Source organism: Trachinotus anak, unplaced genomic scaffold, assembly GCF_046630095.1.
Source record: "Trachinotus anak isolate AG129_WGS33_773 ecotype Australia unplaced genomic scaffold, CSIRO_AGI_Tana_v1 ptg000009l, whole genome shotgun sequence".
NCBI lineage: Eukaryota > Metazoa > Chordata > Actinopteri > Carangiformes > Carangidae > Trachinotus > Trachinotus anak.
Genome location: NW_027273860.1, coordinates 12021062 through 12040103, shown reverse-complemented (window position 1 = coordinate 12040103; position 19042 = coordinate 12021062). Strand labels below are relative to the sequence as shown.

Genomic DNA, 19042 nt, shown 5'->3' with positions numbered 1-19042 from the left:
CATGTTTAACAAAGTTGACTCAATAACGAACTTCTGCTGGCATCTCCACTCCAACCCACACAGAAGTCCACCATGACTTCAGTGGGCACCGACCCTAAACCTGTGGGACAGACCGCTGCCTGTGTCTGCACAAGTGCACTGTCCACTCCGGAAGAGCCATGGCCCTGATGGTTACTAAAGAGAGAGTTAGGTGGCTAAACTTCAGTCTCAGAAAGAGAAGACCCTCCTCGACTTCCCTGTCGACCAAAAAGACTTAGTCGGCCCAGCAGATGCATGCAGAAGCATTGCAAGGAGAAGAGGAGGGAGGGTGAAGCATTAAAACAGTTTCTCCCCAGGAAATCTGCAACACCTCCCCTCACTGCACCCCGGCAGATGTTTGGCAATGTTCTAGGCTAACTAGCTTACTGCTTCTTCTGTTGAGGAAAGATGGGCAGCTGCGAGCTGGGCAACATCCCACACTTTCACCCGGTTCTACAAATTGGATGTTACTGTACATACACTGTCTCATAGAGATATGAGATATGCCTATCTAAATATCTAACTGGCTATGTGCTATGTTAATATCAGTCTTCGAGGTAAGCTTGTCTAGCAGTTTGGGAGTCACCACATCCCATTGTGAGATACTGAAATGAATGTTGAAGGAGAACTTTAGGTCAAGAAATTAACCCCAGTTCTCTGAAACATGAGTGAGGTAACTCATCAGACTACCCTCCTTGCCTGGAGTGAGTGTGTGCTTATTAGACTGAAGAGATAGTGCTAGTCAGGCTCTTATAGCTGGAGGAAGAAGTGAGAAGTGACATCACATCTGTCTGGCAGTCAAGACTGACGTAATGTAAAAAAGCTTCTGGGGCACAGCGTGGGGAGCGTGTCCTATAGTGAGGTACCTTGCTTATGTTTCAGAGAACTGGGGTTAATTTCTTAACCTAAAGTTTTGAAGCTGAGAGTGGGCTGCTCTGCCATCACCATCTTGGCAGTGCCTGACTCTGCCTAACTCCCGACTAATCCAAAAAATTGGGCAAAGAGGTGTGGAGCCGAGACTTTGCTGCATGCTGGTTCAATAACTGTGGCAAGCATACACTCTCTTTAGCACCATTAATAGAGCTGGGCTTCTGGACATCTTGCTCAAAGACTAACCCAAGGCTAATTCATTTGCTGGCTAATTAGCTAGTCAATGAGTTAAGCTAATAGGCTCGGTATGATGAGTGCGGAAACAGATAATTATTGCTAACAAATAAATAATTATATCTAGAATTCACTCACCTCAAAAAAGAGGGGCACAGACGTCTTTGTGTTCTGTTAGTCAATGAACTAAAAGAAATCATTCAAAAGGCAGCAACACTTCAACCCCTGGCCGAGAGGTCATGTTCAGTTTTCAAGGCTTAAATAAATAAATGATGACGATATATATTTTCTTTTTATGTATTTGTCATTTTGTTTTATCTGGCAATTTTTGTTGTTTTCTTTCAAACTGCTGTATTCATGTCTCCCTTGCAAGAGATCTTGATCTCAATGAGATAACCTGATTAAACAAAGATTATAGATAAGGGACATCAAGCTGTCTGTCTCTAATATCTGATAATTATGTCTGTATCACAAATAGCAAAAAGGAAATGTCTGTCTTCTGTCACAATAATGATCCTCCTAATCAACTTATCATAAACTCCTTAGTCAGCCTTCAACATGATGTGTGAACTGCATCAAAAAGGACGATATAGTGGATTATTTTCTTTTAGCAACATTAAAATGCCTTTTTTCAGTGTTTGGGAGAACAAATTCTTCCAATTTATCCATGGCTGTTTGGCTGTGTCATCACACAAGGGAAGAGCACTGTAAGTATTGTGCTCATGGTACAGAACTGTACATCGCTGCTGGGCCACCAGAGCCTTGCTTGTTCATTTCCAGCCCAGATTTTGCTGGTTTCTCTGGGGGATTCGGACCTGTAATGCAGATACAGTGAAACGAGAGAGATGGAGCGGTGCTGCATGAAGCAGGGCTCAGAGTGATGAAGTTGCCGTCCTGTGGCCTTTTAGATCAGCAGAATGAGGCACCGAGCACCTCAGGACTTAAGGCAATGACACACAGGGCAACATTATAGCAGGTTTGATGGAAATAAAGCACCTTGAGAGTCAGTTCCTCTAATCATGCATGGGGCAACATTTTGTTTTCAGGGTAACAGAGTTGCATGGGAGTAGAGACACTTGTGTTTAAATTTAAGTGTCCTTGACCTGAATGTCTGCTAGCTATTGAGCTTTTCTGTCCCTGACTCTGCAGTGAGCTCCCTGTGGAGGGGGTATAAGTGTTGAAAATTTTGTTTCAGGGATCAAAAGAGAATGACAAAAAAAAGTAAAAACAGAATAGATTTTGTGGGAATGTTGGGAATATTGACCTTCCACATCAAGGCTGGTATCACCAACTTCAGTGGATCATCTACACTTAAGAAGTTGCAAAAGTTAGTATTTCTTGTAAATTCTCTGCCTGACGTCTCTGTAAAACATCCAGCAGATGTTAGCTCATCACTGTCGATTAATGTCTGGCAAATGCCTGGAGCTGACCACAGGAGGCTGCAGCAATATCAGTCCTGACAGGTAAACATGAATGCACACACGTACATACGCACACCAATGTCTCACACAGTCTCAGTAGGGCGTGTGAGCTACAAACATAGCTGTGATGACAGAAGCTGCAATTCGTGTGTGTGTGATTATGTGTGTGTGTGTGTGTGTGTGTGTGTGTGATCTCCTTCTGTTTAATTAAACATGGATCTGTCCGGGGGAAGAGAACACAGACAGATGGCACATGAAAAACGAACTCAATCACTCTTTCCACTTTTTTGGGGGGAGGGGGTCCTAGATGAAATTAAATGAACATATTCCCATCATCCTTTATCTTTAAGTGTGAAAAACAAATTCATATTTTCATTGGCAATGTGGATGTCATTTGAAATTTTAAAGTTCCCCGTCTCAAACACTTAAGCTGCACCTCTTTAGGGCTTGTAAGCGCACTGAGGCAATAGTTATACATTAATAGCTGTGCAATTAAGCACCTTATCAGAGCTGTAAATGAAAAGCAGCAATTGCTTCTTTAATCTGAGCAAATATGCAGCTATAATACAAGTTAGCCAAGCTGTCCAAATAAAGTCTTCCCTGGGAAAGAGAAGGTGTCTGTGAAGTCTGCATGTAATTACGACTCCGCTAGCTGAGATGGCCCCAATTAAGTCCATGTCACAATTCTGGAAGACAAGGAGCTGATGAGAAAACAAAACAAAGCAAAAAGGGACAAAAAGTTAAAGTCCAAGAGCAACCGTGAAAAGAAGAGTGTCAAGAAGAAGAAGGAGAGGGAGCAGATGAAACGGACAGAGAGAGTACGGTTTACAAAAGGTGCTCTTTTGACCTTTCCGCTGACCCAAGTCTTCTCTGTGGTATGTCACCTCCTTGTCTGTAATCACTACCAGACTGTCCCTTCCCTTGACACCAGTAAAAACCATCTCTAACATCTCCTGCTCACTCAGCCCTAGATTGTCTCCAAACCAAGGATAACTCAAAAAAAATAAAAATAAAACCCACAACCACTGACAGTCACAGACAGGCTTTCTCTTTGGGAAACCGCAGTGACGAGGCACCGAGATTCCCTCGTGCTCACCATCACTCTCCTTTTGTGAACCAAGTTCCTCTAGGAATGTCACTGCATTCCCAGGTTCCTTCAGCGAGGATAATGGTTGCTGCACAATGACAGAAATGAGACAGCTGCCATCTGATGGGAATGTGTGTGTGTGTGTGTGTGTGTGTGTGAGAGGGAGAGAAAGTAGGTAGGTACACGCAGCAGTAGATGATATGGTGTGACTGTTAAATTGCTACTTAATGTGAGGTCAGTCTTTGCATTTGGGTATTCTGCAGCTACTAATGTGTCATGGGCAATTATCAGATACTATATATGCTCTGGAGGTTGCAAGGCCTTGTGTGGGATGTTTCGTACTGCTGGCAGTGTATTATTTAGCTTTTCATTGGGGCCATTACAAAACCTGTAGGATGTGCTTTTTCAGCTAAATGTGATTCGGATTGTTGAATGCTTTTCCAGAATTTGTCCGATCTTTTTAATACAAAACACACAGACATACAGGTACTGCGAAAATGCATGTTTACATAAATGCACAGACAGTATCAAAGACAAGTTATTTGTGTGAAATTCTGATTATAATCTTGATTCTAAAACCTAAATTATAACCAGCGTTTTTAAAAGGTGATTTTTAATGATCATCTTAGTTTTGTCTTTAAGCCATCCAAAATGGCAAAGAACTCAGAAACATACAAAAAAACCCCAAAACAAACAAACAAAAAAACACCAAACACATAAAACACAAAAACACTTCAAGGACCCCGTGCATCCGCAAGACCCTGACCCATATTCTTTAATCCATTTCCAAGAGGCTACAGCTATCATGTTCATTCTCACTTATTTTTACCAGGACTGTGGATGAGGGAATGTGAGTCTGCGTGCATGCATGTGAGTGTGTGTGTGTGTGTGTGTGTGAGAGTGTGTGTGTGTGTGTGTGTGTGTGTGTGTGTGTGTGTGTGTGAAAATAGCACCAGAAATAACATGAGCATCAGATCATTCTGTCAACAAGGACAGCACTCGTATTTCAACACTCCCTTGCATCATCCGTGCTTTGAAGAAAGCTTTGTGGCAAGAAATAAGCCTATTCATATGTGGAGTGATTACTGTATGTGTGTGTGTGGTATTAAATAGGTCTTGGTAATAAATCTGATGAATGCTGCCACTGTATAAATATAGCCAGGGGATTTAGTCATGTTAGATGTTCCAATTTCATCACCACTGACTCTTCATCGCATCAAATGGCTTAGCCTGAGTTCCTAAACAATGAACAGACTGAGGGAAAGACGGATAGAAGGATGGTGCGTGCGAGAGCTCTTGTTTTGTGTGACGTACCTGACCACACCCGGGACAGTCGTTGCCGTTCTCACAGGTCCTGTGTCGTGACTGGATGCCTCCGCCACAGGGCACAGTGCAGCGCTCCCATGCCGACCAGGCTGACCAGTAGACATGAGGCGGGCAGGGCAGGTGTTCATTACAGTACCTGGGAAGGAAGAGCAGTGACCACAGGGGATAAGTATGTAACTTTATTTAATAACACAATCTTATTGTGATCAGGAGACCTGAGATCGACAAAACACACAACCAGCAGAGAAGAAAACAAAAGAAAATGTCAAACTGCCCAAAATCTTGCAAAAAAGTGAAAATAGTAAAAACAATTTAAGAAGTCATGAAAGGTTTTTCCATTTCCATTTTTTACCTAAGTAAATGGTGAATTAAAGGAAATAGAACTGTGGGAAGTATGAAAGCCGGCTTGTCACCTTAGTTTCCTATTTGCTGTACAGAGGTATTAATCTTCTCATCGAAGTGTTGACAGAAAGGAAATAAAGGTATTTCCCAAAGTGTTGCACCTTTCTTTAAATTAGCATTAACTGATTTTTTTGGGCAACGTCTGGAACAGTGCAAGCTGTAAACACAATAATAACATATTAAGACCCTCTAAAGCTGCTATGGGAGGAAATGTTAGTAAACAGTTGTGTATTTAAACATCCAGCAGACCCAGAAGCATAGCATCCAATTTAAAGTTGTGTTTTAAGCCAACATTCTCTCTTCTTTTAGCTTTTAGCTAGCTGCTAACTTTGTCCCTCTGCCATTTGGTGCTAAGTAGCTAGTGTGCAGTGCGTTTCAGAACTTTTTGGCTATAAACAGGTGAAAGGAAAGTAAAGTTGAAGGTCCAAAGACCATAATAATGATCTGAAAGTTGCAAAAAATATGCTGTGAAGCTGAGGGGAGCTGTAGAGTTAGGTGGTAATTATCTGTGGGTTTCTCACTACCAAGTGACACCTTTTACATTACACATAGTCCTTTGATATATTGTCAATGAAAAAAGTGATTAATGCAGCTTGACGTAATTACTAGATTGTGTACTGTGGTTACCTGGTGTAAATAAGAGAAGCAATATGAGAAGCTTTGACAAGAGAACTTCACTTATACTGCATTTGAATCATGTATGACAGTGTCTTTTGAATTGTCTGTGGAAAATGGAATAGCTACTTAAAATGACAGAACACTAAAATTATACGTGAAGGGCTCCGAGGACGTCACCACACTTTTGAAACCTTGCCACTGAACTGAAATAGCTACAAAGAGTCTATACCACAAGACAGGGATGTCTGCAAAGCCATGTAAACTTCACTTAAAACAAACTTTTACAAACCCAACACATGTCTTTGATGTGGATATGAAGTGCAGAGAACATGGTGCACTGTGAGCCTAAACATTTGATCGAGAGAGAGAGAGAGAGAGAGAGAGAGAGAGAGAGAGAGAGAGAGAGAGAGAGAGAGAGAGAGAGAGAGAGAGACAGGTCTTTGGTATGTAAGTGTGTGCATGGTGTAATGGCCAGTGTTGGATAAAAGTATATCTAAGAAAATTTCATCTCAAATCGTAATGAACGTGCATATGCATTTTGCATAATTCATTGACACAGCCTATTAAAAAAGCCACAAAGATACATGCATCATCTGTAATTACATCGTTTTACAAGACAGGATTACTGCAATGCCTAAAATACTGAATTACTCAGTCCTCATTATACAATAACGACAGACGATTGCCAGCCTTATTAGAGCCATATAATTTATTTTATAACTTTTACGCATCCAATAAAATTGCTTTTATTGCTATTCTGTTGTGTTTTGGCACATGACTGCCTTTTGAGGAAAACTGACTCTTCTTGTGCTAAAATAGCTTTAACTTTAAACCCTTCCTCCAGAGGCTCAGGCTGGATATTGCCATTGTACCATTCCCAAATACTCTGCTATTGTTCATGGCAAATCAAAAGCTATTCTGTATACCCTGGTTGCAAAAATCCTTAGAGTAGTGTGCTCTTTTCCACTTTTACTAATCTGCATGCTTGTAGTGGGATGAGGAGAAGTGTGGAGAAGTGAGGAAGAGTGTGGATTACAATCAAGCCAATGCCTTAGAGAAGGGAAAAGATGTGCAAACACACACTCAGACATTCATGCACGCTGGGCTGTATAAAGACACAAAATACCCATGCTGCACCACAGCACAATAAAGAACTGCTGTGATCAATATGAGGCAGATTTAGAGCTTCAATATCTTCATCGTACACACTGTAATCATTTCAGACAAGTCGGTGGCTTCGCTCCATCTTATCTTATACTTTTTTCTTCTCACTGTTACACACAGAGCTGATCGGACTAAACCGCTGCTAATTACTCACTATAGGCTGAGTAAGCAGTGTGGACCATGTCGGCTTGCTGAGGGACATACCAACAGAAGGTTCATAAATGCAGGCATTAACCAGCCAGATCTAAGCCCATAGCACTGCTGTGCACGGTTGGTTTCAGAACATTTGCTTTATCTTTAAAAGCCCTGCCTGCTGCAAACAATCAAGGCTAAACTTATGGGAAGCCTGTTGGCTACAAAGGAAGCAGACAAGAGGTGAGAGAGGAGGTTTAATTCGGTCTTAGAAACTTTTAATCTTTTGTAAACATGTGTGTCCGTGTACATATGAGCACACACCACATACATGTTTTAACATAAGGCCTGTGCATTAATCCGAACAGGGCACTTGAGGAAACATAGGAAGCATAAAGTGTGTAGTGAGACTTATTGCAGATGCCTAACACCGCAAAGAGGAGGCCTGTGCCCTGTAAAATAAAAACCTTTCACAGCATTAAAAGAATTATTCAGTGCGCTAAAGCTGATAAAGATCCAGTCCTTTTCATGCTGTGCAGATAAAAGCTTGCACAGAACACTTTACCTATTTCACACATGGGCAACTATAAACAACAGATGTGGTGGACTTTTTTGGAGGCCGTTACACGGGCTGAACATCCAGAAAAAAAATTTCCCCGTATTTTAAATTGGTGATGTACATTCCTGACACACCTGGATACGCTCATACTGAACACACACACACACACACACACACACAAAATTTCTAGCATCTCCATCTTATCTTTTCCTCCCTCAGAGAGAGTCAAACTGACACAGCATAATTCATCTGTTAACACATTTTTTCCTTCTGTCTCTCTGTCTTACTCTTCATTTGCCTGACTCTCCCTCTCCCTCTCCCACACACACACACACACACACACACACACTCCTCTCACTTCGCCCTCACAAAGATCCTCTTCCAGCCCTCACAGCTGGCTCCTAACTGGCCTAAGGTGTTTTAAATAGCTGAACAGAGCAAGTACTGAGAGCAGGAATGGGAGATGAAACAAAGGAGATTAAAGCTCGGAGAGAGAAAAAGAGGGGGTGGCAAAACCTGCTCCTGGCCTCCTATGGTCTTTAGTACCAGCCAGCGGTTTTTCAGTGTGGTTCATGAGTAACTGGTCTTTGCTGGTCACTCCATATATTTTCCTCAGAGCTCCTGGTGGAGCCGTCCTTAAAAAAAGGACGGCTCCACCAGGAGCATCAGTGAGTAGGAAAAAGAGAAGGTGGGAGGTTAGAGGAGGCAGAGAGGAAATGAAAAAGTGCAGAGAGAGGAGGGGGAAAAAAAGGATGTAATATAAGGTTCATCCTTGAAGGCCGTATCCAATTACTCGTCCATTGCAATGCCGTTTCTGTTGCTGTGGTAACGATTGGTAACAATTTATTTCTCTTCTTTCTTTTCCTGTGCACTCTGAACTGTATTTATTTGCACTTTTTCTGCTTCCACCGCTGGTTAATGGCAGGAGATGGAGGAAAAACATCAGCATGGGTAACAGACACGATGGGGACGAAGACGGAACGTCTCAGATCATTAGAAAATGCCAGTCTTTATTAAGATGGAACTGGAGTAATATAATATAACCACCCTTGTTGAATTTTCAAACACAATGAATGCCGTCAAAGCTTTCCTCAGTCCTTTTCTGCTTTGGCACACACTGAACTAAACTTTCAGATAAGCAGAATAAATTGAGAGACGAATAAAACTTTAACTTTAATCTCTTGACCTTTTCAACCTGGGCTGCTTCGAATGTCTCTTTGTTCTTCTTCACATACTTTCTCCTTGAGAAACTGATTTTTGTTTTTCAGACCTTGAAGGTTGCTTAGAAACCACACAAACATCTTTAAAAAGCCGATTATTCTATGCCAAAGCCTCCAAAGCTTCAAAACTCAGACTCAGTCTATGTGTGAAAGCCAGATAATTACCCAAGCACAGGCCTATCCCACTCATTCCTTAATTGGCTGTCACAAAGTTGGACAAAAGTGAGGGGAGATGAGGGGGGTCCGGACTGCAGGTTGCAAATTGTGGAGAAAATTTGTTTTTTTCTTGTCCCTCACATGCACAGAATTAGAAACATGCATGTACAGGATGTATTTGCTTTAATTAGTACATGCGCATACATGTGTAAATGTGGAAGATGTGTGGGTGTGTGCATGTATACCTCTCTTCACGGTTCTGGCCCACACACACTCGTCCTCCATGGCGAGGGGTCGGGTTGCTGCAAGAGCGCTGACGGACCTGGAAGCCGATGCCGCAGCTTGTGCTGCAGGGAGACCAGGCAGTCCAAGGAGTCCACGCTCCGTTTCTATAGAGACGCAGAGTGCAACATCAGTGTAAGTTACTTTAGCCTTTGATGGAGAGGTGATGGTGGACGCAAGATCACAACATCATAACAACAAGATTATAGCTAGAAAATATCAATTTAAGGCATATGAAGTCTTTCCTCTGCCAGATTAATGCATCTTTATTGTTCAGGAATAAAGGCATGGGCTGCACTATGACACACCTTGGTGTCTTGGGTGCCAAATGATCAGTGGTAAGAAACACACTAATGAACACAGTTTAAAGAAAAAGAAATACTGAGCATTGGATCTGTAGTTGAAATCATATTATAAATGGTCAAACTAGACTAAACTAGACTAAACTTTATTCATAAAGAATAAATACTGTCCTAATGCTAAAGTAATGGAGGTTTAAGTCTATATAAGTTAGCATTGTTTCTGATCTACCCTCATTATCAGACTGTAGTAATGTCATGTGACTTGTTCTGATGGAGTTTAACAGGCGATTTTTATGAACCTAGAGTTAAAACAAGGAATCGACTGATTAGTTAATAAATTGAAAATGAATCAAAGATTTGATAGACAGTTCATTAAAAGAGGTATATAAAGACAATGTACAAAATATTTCTGTGTTACAGCCTCTCATATGTGAGGATTTGCTACTTTTAGGTCTTTAGATTGGGCTGTGGTAACTTGTGTTAAGCATTCATCATTACTTTCAGACATGTATTACACTAAAAGATTCATTGATTGTTAAAAATAATGATGAACTGCTTCACTCACAAAGCTTATCTTTTATGAAAGAATACGTCCACTTGGCCTGTTCACCAAGCAGAAGATTGAAGCACAACAGCAACATCTCAGTTAATTTTAACTCTGAGTGTAAAAATCCGCAACATGTCAGCTGAGAGAGTGAAAAAACACCCAATCAACACTTGTGTGCCCCAAATAACTTTTTAAAATTTACTGTGTGGATTTCTAATGACTAGGTGTGAGGATGGGAGGAATTAATGAACAAAACTTCATATCTTCATAGGAAGTTTACCTTGAGCAGTTAGCAACCTCGACACTAATCCCATAGCACTGCTGACCGCCACATTGAGGCGCAGGGTTATCACAGGCTCGTGTCCGACACAGACAGGACCCGGCACTGCCCCCATCATTATGACTACACATGGACCAGCCTGACCAGGCACCAAAGCCTCCGTCGACTGTCACATTACGGACCTGTTAGGAACAAAAGGGGCCAGAAATAAAACATCTGAGAGTAACAGCTTTTCTCTGAAACCGGTCGTTGCATTTGACTGATGCTCTCAGGAATGCGTTGCTCTGGGAAACGCATCCCATGGCTACGGTGGATGGAAACAGAAATCAATTTTCTTCAAATAGGTGCAAAAATAACTGCATTACATCATCTATTGCACATCCAAAATTGTGCAGTTAGAGGGACAAAAATAAACTGTAAACACGAGGAAAACATATGAAAATTGTCTAGGGATATGATGAGACTCCAGGGCAGCAAAAGAGAGATTCAGAGAGGCAAATGAAAACTGTGAATGGACACATTCAAATGACAAAAATATGAGGAAATAAAAGTGGCTGCGTAGATAGATATTCAAAGCAAAACAGAATAAAACAGGAAGGCTCTGATATTAGAAGAGCTATGAATTATGAGTGATGTCCTGGGCATATGAGCTAAATACAAAAGCACTGTTGTGAGATTCAGAGCTGCACATGATATGAGCCTTGTCACCGCTATATTTCAGGGTGACTTAAAAATGCAAAAAACACTTTCACACGAGGAGAAGAGAGAGCGTGATCATCGACTGCTTTGGCAGAAGCAGAAATAACATCTACCCTCTGCTCTTACTGGTAATTGAACTCTGCCGTGTGCCTAAATGGAGGACGCTTGGCTTCGGCAGACCACATTTGCATCAACGTGCTGCCTAGAAAGCAAACAACTTGAAAGAGACAGCTCATGTCGTATTTCTTTCACCCATAAATTACAGCTTAGACTATAAATTATGTGGTTCATGTATATAACATTATCCAATTTTTTTCCCCGTGTATTTCTTCCTAAAAAATAAATATGAAAACAAAATAAATAGTTAAAGCTTTTTACTGGTGAGACAGAAAGGAAAGGACATGAGAAACTGGATGATAGATCACTTCTGAAGGATGATGAAAACCACTCATATAATTTCTTTTTCAAAGACCAAAAATATAGAAGCTATTCTAAATATTTTCTTGTTAGAGTGGGGGTTGATTAAAATTACTTTTAGCGCAAATTGACTCCCTTACACTAATGTTTAGAGCAGACATTCAACCATGTTGAGCTTTTTGCAAATTGTTAATGGACGCCTAGGGAGTGAAATTGTAACTGTGATAAAAGACAACTTCTTCTCTTTCAGTTTTCATGTCTTGGCATCAAATTGCTACAACCAGACAATTTTCCCATTCTGGTCAGGCTACAGATCTCTTATTGTACGGCCATCACTCCCTGTCAGCATACAAAGTTGTTACTGCCAAAGTTAATTCATGCTCACTCTAAATGGATGGACCTGGTTAGACCAAGGTTAAGTGAATAAATACATATTCCATCAGTGGTGTGGGCAGTGGTATATGGCCACCTGAAAATACATCAGAACTAAAGGATTAGCGGCTACACTGCTGCTGGAAACATGGATGCTATCTTGTTTGACACTTGTGAAGATGAACTTATTTGTTTTTTTGTCAAGAGTTGGATGAGAAGATTGACAGCACTCTCATATCTGTCTGTTTAATATGAAGCTATAGCCAGGAGACAAGACAAGTTGTACTTTTACGAGAATGTGCTGAACTATAGGAGCAGTGACTCCCTGGCAGCTGCTAAACATACAACGTGTTAATTACTGAGCTTTAGAGGAGCTGGTAGGTGGGATTTTTAAGATTCAGCCTCATATTTATATTTTCCTTGCAGCCAATAGTGAATTAGTGAAATTATAATGCCTGTGCTATATGCCTGTTAATTCACATAAGCATCCATGAGTGACTGTGTCCATGTGTATGTCTGAATGTTTATGTGGATACTGTGTTGGCCACATTTCTGCACTGCTGACAGACGCCACCGGGTGCTCAGTGCTAAATATTCCTCTGAACACAAAGCCACATAAAAGGGTAGGGAGGCACACAGCACTCTCCGCTGTGACTGGCTTGAAAATGATGTGTGAAAAAAAAAGAAAAAAAAACGTCTGAAAAAGGCTGAGCCATGCTGTAATTGATAGGCTTACCACCCCCAAATATTGCTCACAAATTTGGTGCACATTAAAATAAATGGAAGAGCTGTTTTGCTAATGAACAAGCAGTCAGAGGTGAATGATTGAGGCAGTGCTCTTGATCATTCCCCGGGTACATGTCGCTCCCTTAAAGTCAAGTTGTTCAGTCCCAAGATGCTTTTCTCTGGCGAGGATATGTTTCCGAGGCTGGTTTTAGGAGCTGTTGCTTGTAAGATGTGAGTGTACAGAGAGAATACAGAGCAGGCTCTCAGAGGAGAGGAGAACAGATGAATGTGAGTATTAAATTCATATGGCGAGTGGAGTGAGCATTGTGTTTTCTCCTGACTTTAAAGTTTGAAAGCAGAGACAAAACCAGAAAAACAGGCAAGAACAGTAAGAAGAAAGTACAATGAGGTGTGTACAGATCAGGGTGCAGCTCAGTGATACTCACAGGGCACTTGGTGATGCTCTGCTCCCATTGGCTCATTCGGACACTATCCTCCAGGGTGGTGCATTTCTTCAGCAACAGATCCCAGCCACAGTATGGGTCCCTGGCCCCCACACAGGCTCTGGAAAGAGAGAACAGGCATTTACTTTTAATGGGCTTTTATAAACCTGTCATGTGTGAATACACGTAGCTCAGCATTGTGGCAGGAGATGAAATCAAACATCAGATTGAAGAGGAAGGAGGAGATGCAGGGTGAATTTTGGAAGAGGATAGAGTAGAAAGAAGAGAGGGAGGAGGGGGGCAACTAAAGTGAGAGGAAGAAATGAAAAATATTAATATTAATTTTATTTACTTATGAATGTGGAACACTGGGATGTTCCACGATGCTTACATTGCATCAGCATAGTAAAATTATGTCTTAATACAATGTGCTGACTGATTTTTCAGGTGATCTTCAGCCAAGCACCAGAATTACAGTTTTGTGTTTGCACACAGACACACACATTCATTTCTGAGTCAAACAGCTTATCAGCCCTGCAAATATTCACTATGAGTATACCAAAGCAAGGATAGCCAGATCTGTCTTTGTCGTATCTGCTTCAGGTGGTTTATTGAGTGCAATAAAAAGCCTGATGTTACTCTTTTCATGCAAATATGAGTCTGCGGTGACAGCACAATGACATATCTCTGAGCCACAGGCATCAACGCAGTCTGACATGCCCCTGGTGAAATGTAGCCCAAATTGTCCGTGGGTTTCATAACAATGAACTGCGAGCAGACACAAACACGAGTGCACAAGATCACAAGCATCCATCCAGATGAAAATGTAGAAAGGCAAACACTTGTGCGTGCCTGCACACATGAGGTGGCTGACGTAGTGTCTGGGTGGCTAAGCGAAAGCAGAGAGTTATGGTCTTCATCTGCATGAAAAAGGATATCAGGGGTGACGCCGGTAGTACAAAATGAAACAGAGAAGAAACAAGCTAATGCCTGTCTCTCAAAGGGCCTAAAGGGCCTTGCAGATTGTACGCCACCCATCAGTGAGCCACACAGCCAAACAAAGACAGACAGCCTTCTAATATTTCAAACAGGTAAACCTCAAAGAAATGTCAGTGGTGCGCCCAGTAACTCTCTCTTTAGCTGCCAGTTCCTGTGCATGGTTTTATTTCTTTTATCTGTTGTTGTTGTTGTTTTTTCTGCACAAGATGCGTGGAAGAGGTGATGAAGTACCACAATGGCTACAGTATGTATCACAGACCCACAGCTGTAACATGAAGCCTTGACTCTGTGCATTCCAATAGCAGCTCATTGTAACACAAGATAAGGAATATAGGTGTGATTCCTTTCCTACATGAAATGCTGGATGGGATCTCAATCTTGTGGTGAGGCTTCACACCTTGGCCTCTGTCTCTGGTTTTCTTTAGCAATATTTATATGTCTTGACGGCGCGTCTTCCACACAGAGAGAAACTCAATATATCTGATAAACACACACACAGCTGCAGCAGAACTGTGCGTGACGCAGAAATGCACGTTTTTTTTGCATGGGTCAATGACAACTAGAGGAAGACTGTCAGGCGGACAGAGAGAGGGCAGCCGTGGGCACCTCCAGTGGCTCAGACAAAAGCTGATTTACAGGGTTTTAAATCTCTGCAAAGGCCCCAGACAAACAACACAGGCCTGGCCCTCACAGATAAAGAGCATCTTATGAAAGAGGGGGCTTTAAAACTTTGTTGTGTGCACATTTGCTTTTGACAGTTTCCATTGAGATTAATTGTGTTTGTGTGTACATGTACTCACTCTCTGCTCTTGTGGTAGCTGCATCTCTTGAGCGGGATCTTGATGACCTGGTCTCTTACACCCACATAAAGCTCGCTGCGGCTGTGCAGGATCAGCAGGCTTCGGATCGGCTGCCTCTTCCTGGGCGGGAACAGCTCGATCTCCTCCAATAGGCAGCTCCCCGTGGACTGATTGAGAGGGGAAAGCACTTTCCTGATAGTACCGTAGTCTGAAAGTAAAAGAGGGGGAAGAGAGGATTTGGTCACAAAGAGGAAGGAGGCTGTTTATCTACGCGAGAAAAGGTAAAGCAGCAGAGGAAAAGGTAAAGGAGAGGTAGGGCAAGAATAGAAGAGAGTTTAATGAGGAGGAAATATACATATATATATATATATATATATATATATATATATAATATATATATATTATATATATAATATCTCCTGGATAACAAAACTGAACACAAGCTGACGTGAACTCAATGTGAACCACAGAACAATCACTCCCTAACAGAGGGGTTCTGAAATAAGACTGTCAAAAAGACTGGTGGGGGCTGGTGTGCCAACTTTGGTTATGCCATCAACATGCAGTGCTTTAGATGCCACCAGGGAATTGGTATGGCACCTGAATACATGATACCTGGCCTACTTTTCTTTAAGGGGATATTCCAAGGGAAGAAATCATTTTGTAGTTCGGGGAGAGAAGAGTGCGGAAATCCATGTCTTTGTGAATACGTCCTGACCTTTATTTTATGTAAGGTAAGCCCCATGAGATGAAGCAGATTTTCTTTTGGGAGAGCTAAAACAAACATCATCTATTATACATGCAATCCCCTGGGTGAAGAAAAAGTAATTAGGTGCATAGCGATGCCAAAAGAAGAAGGGTGAATTGCTAATAGATAGTTTCAAGGTAGGGAATATAAAAGTTAAGTATAGCCCCAAGCAGTGTGGAGCAGTAACACGTTACTTACAAAGTACTTACTTTGAATTTCAGATATTCTATAGTTACTAATGCTGCTTTGTTACTCGGATATTTTGGCGGTACCAAGAGTTATAGAGCGCTGATATCTCTGTGTTCAGTGACTAGAGTGATCTGTGTGCTAACCATAGCTAACATTAAGCTAGCTGTTGATGCACAGTAAATACCTCTAATTTGTAGTCTGGATGCTTGTTAAACATATAGTACTTTATATAACATTACTTCAATCTACTACAATCTGATCTTCTTTTATATCCCTCTATCCATTTTTAGCGGCCAGTAATTGGAGTCAGAGGAACATCTGAGTTAAAAGCTTGAGTTAAAAAAGTAAAAAGACATGTTCAAAACTAGCTGATGCAAATAAAAGGTGAAAACCCTCTTCAAGCATGAGCAGTAAAAGCTACGCTTAATTTGCTATCAATCAACTTTTTCAAAAATGTTGTACCGGGACCTCAGAGGCAAGAACCACAAAACTTCACTGGCTAAAATTATCACATTAAGTTATCAGCAGAATAATCAAAAAATAAATGGAATTAGCATTTTCAACTACAAATACGGTGAAAAACTTGTACAACAGTAAACTCAGCGATGAACACTTAGATCAGTGTCTAGCTGTGCATTCTTCCATTAATAAAGAAATGTGGATTGTTGTGTTGATTATTGTTTACAAAGTTCTTGAATCAAAGTGGACCTTTAAAACTTGTATTTGAATATTCCTGATGTAGGGTTTCTAGCAGATTATACTTTTCTGATTTGCTGCTACTAATCACACCACACTATTTCACTTGCTTTGAGAAGATACAGTGCTATTATTATTGCACCACTAAAGGTACTATATGAATTTTGCTTGCCTTGTAATTTTGACATGAATTGCCCTTGTATAGCTATAATTGTTGTAGTTATTTTTTATTACTTACTTTTTATTTATTTATCTGACTTCTCTGCCTGAGTTGCTGCAACATTTGATTTTTCTGTCGGGGATCAATAAAGGCTTTTCATATCTTATAATGTTTCCTTTTCCAATGCTTCTTGTTTCTATGTTAAAATACGGAAGATATGACATGACGGCGTCAGGTTCAGTAACAAATGTAACATATAATGTAAGTAATTACTTATGCTGTCGATTAATTACTAAATAATTACCTTTTCAGTGAATAATATGTAATTAATAAGTGAAAGTAGTTTTTTTTCCAAGGCTTGTACATTTATGAATACTCAACTCTGAATCTACTTAAGAATTTTGTAAGTTGGTGAATCAGGATATTAACAATCTTTTGCTTTTAGCTAAATTCTGTTCACACTAACTGAAGGAGTGAAAAGGTGCTGCAAGGCTGAAATTACTAACGAGGGCTGAATAACAATTTAGATGAAACTACTGCAAGCCACTTGTTCATGTAAAAGACCCCGCACTTTGACTTCTTTCCGATCCCAATTCAGAGCTATCAGGTTCTCCACAACGGCCCCAATCAGCAGAGTGCATTTAGGCGTTAATAATAGCATATGATTAGGTACAGTATGTATGTTACTCAATGGCCTTGGCAGTGTTTCAGATGTTTTCATTAGCGTCTGGTTAGTGTCTGGGGAACTTGCAGTGTGGGCAGCTCTGGTCTGACGCTACATTGATCACAGCACCATGCAAACAATGAGAGGGGAGTTTTTGAGGGAGATGCCAAGCACAGAGGCAGTGAACTGGAACAGGTTTTGTGTGTGTGTGTGTGTGTGAGCGTGTGCTTGTACTGCATGTGATATATCCTAAAATAACACTGATGCAACAACAGGAAGATCATGTTGACATTTCCCAGTAGGCCTATGGTACATTAGCACAGTGAAGTGGGTCACTACGTTCAAATTCTGTTCGGTACATCCGCTCCTAATCCATACAGTGTGTTATATCATAATACAGGACAGACACTGATGTGTGTCTGAAATCTGTCAGACACAACTGTTTTCGGTGCTTTGTAAAGTCTAACATCATATATTGTCACAGCAGTGTGATCAAACAGTCTACTGATAAGCAGTCAGTGCCATGCAGTTCAAACTGGTAAAACGTGTAAGCTCTGTGTGTGTATTATTAATTACCCCTTTGTCATCTTTTGACACATGAATATTGGCTGTTTCATGCTGTTTATGATCTCTTTGTGAAGCATAGGAGTGATGAGTGGAATGATATGTGAGTGTGCTCTGTCAGTGCATATGGAGAACATATGGAGGTAAAGAGTGATCAAACTCGTGTCAGTAGACTAAGCTTTGATGTCTCCTCAGAACTACATATCTCCTTGTTTCATTATTCTTGTTGCAGGCCTGTTTTCTTAGGCAAAGAGTGCACTTCAAGGGTTTAAAGAAGTATTTATCCATAACAATGAATATTCATTCATGTATATGCTACAATTAAAACTAAAAACAGATTGGTGCAAAGTTTGTGACATCAGCTTTCTCCAACCAAGCCCCAACCAAATCTATGAGCGCAGACAAAAATAAAACAATCTCTCACGTGAAATAACCAAAATTGTTCCAACTTTAAAAACTGCGTGTTTATGAAGGAACCAACTTCTCATCTTAAGGGGAAGATTGATAAAATATGTTTTCAGGATCTTTAAGAAGCCACAAAATCACTGAGGAGACAGCAGACAGTAATGTGTACAGTATGTAGACACAAATGTATGAAAACAAACCAGTTTAGCAAAACATGCAGCGATCCACAGAAAAAAATCTCACACACACACACACACACACACACACACACACACACACAGTGCTAGCAACCTACCCGTAGCCAAGTATATGATGTGAAAGAGCATGTCTTTCCCCTGCACCACATCCACTGCCACATGTGTGAAGCGCACATTGTCCTCCATGAAGTAGGGCACGGGAACCACGGGTTGAACCACCTCATGCATCAGTAAAAACTTCTGGGCGTCCTGCAGGTTTCTTTCGGTCAGGTTCACATAGGAGCCAGAGTCAATGGTGCCGCACTGTGGAGGTAGAGAAGTCGAGAAAAGAAAAGGGTTTGACCG

At 41.0% G+C, this 19042-nt stretch overlaps 1 protein-coding gene across 5 annotated transcripts in view; it reads right to left on the bottom strand.

The window, feature by feature from the left end:
* The window catches only part of sema5a (sema domain, seven thrombospondin repeats (type 1 and type 1-like), transmembrane domain (TM) and short cytoplasmic domain, (semaphorin) 5A), a 150039-nt gene that overhangs the window by 30494 nt on the left and 100503 nt on the right, over positions 1 to 19042 (bottom strand). For all 5 annotated transcript variants that reach the window (XR_011691885.1, XM_071485358.1, XM_071485357.1 and 2 more), the window contains 6 exons: positions 18796 to 19000; positions 15075 to 15282; positions 13279 to 13396; positions 10619 to 10800; positions 9453 to 9596; positions 4945 to 5092 (listed from right to left, as the gene is read on the bottom strand). Coding sequence is in view for 4 of the 5 variants with exons in the window: in XM_071485358.1 (XP_071341459.1) it covers positions 4945 to 5092; positions 9453 to 9596; positions 10619 to 10800; positions 13279 to 13396; positions 15075 to 15282; positions 18796 to 19000 (1005 nt within the window). In the remaining variant the exon portion in view is untranslated. The remainder of the gene's footprint in view (positions 1 to 4944; positions 5093 to 9452; positions 9597 to 10618; positions 10801 to 13278; positions 13397 to 15074; positions 15283 to 18795; positions 19001 to 19042) is intronic.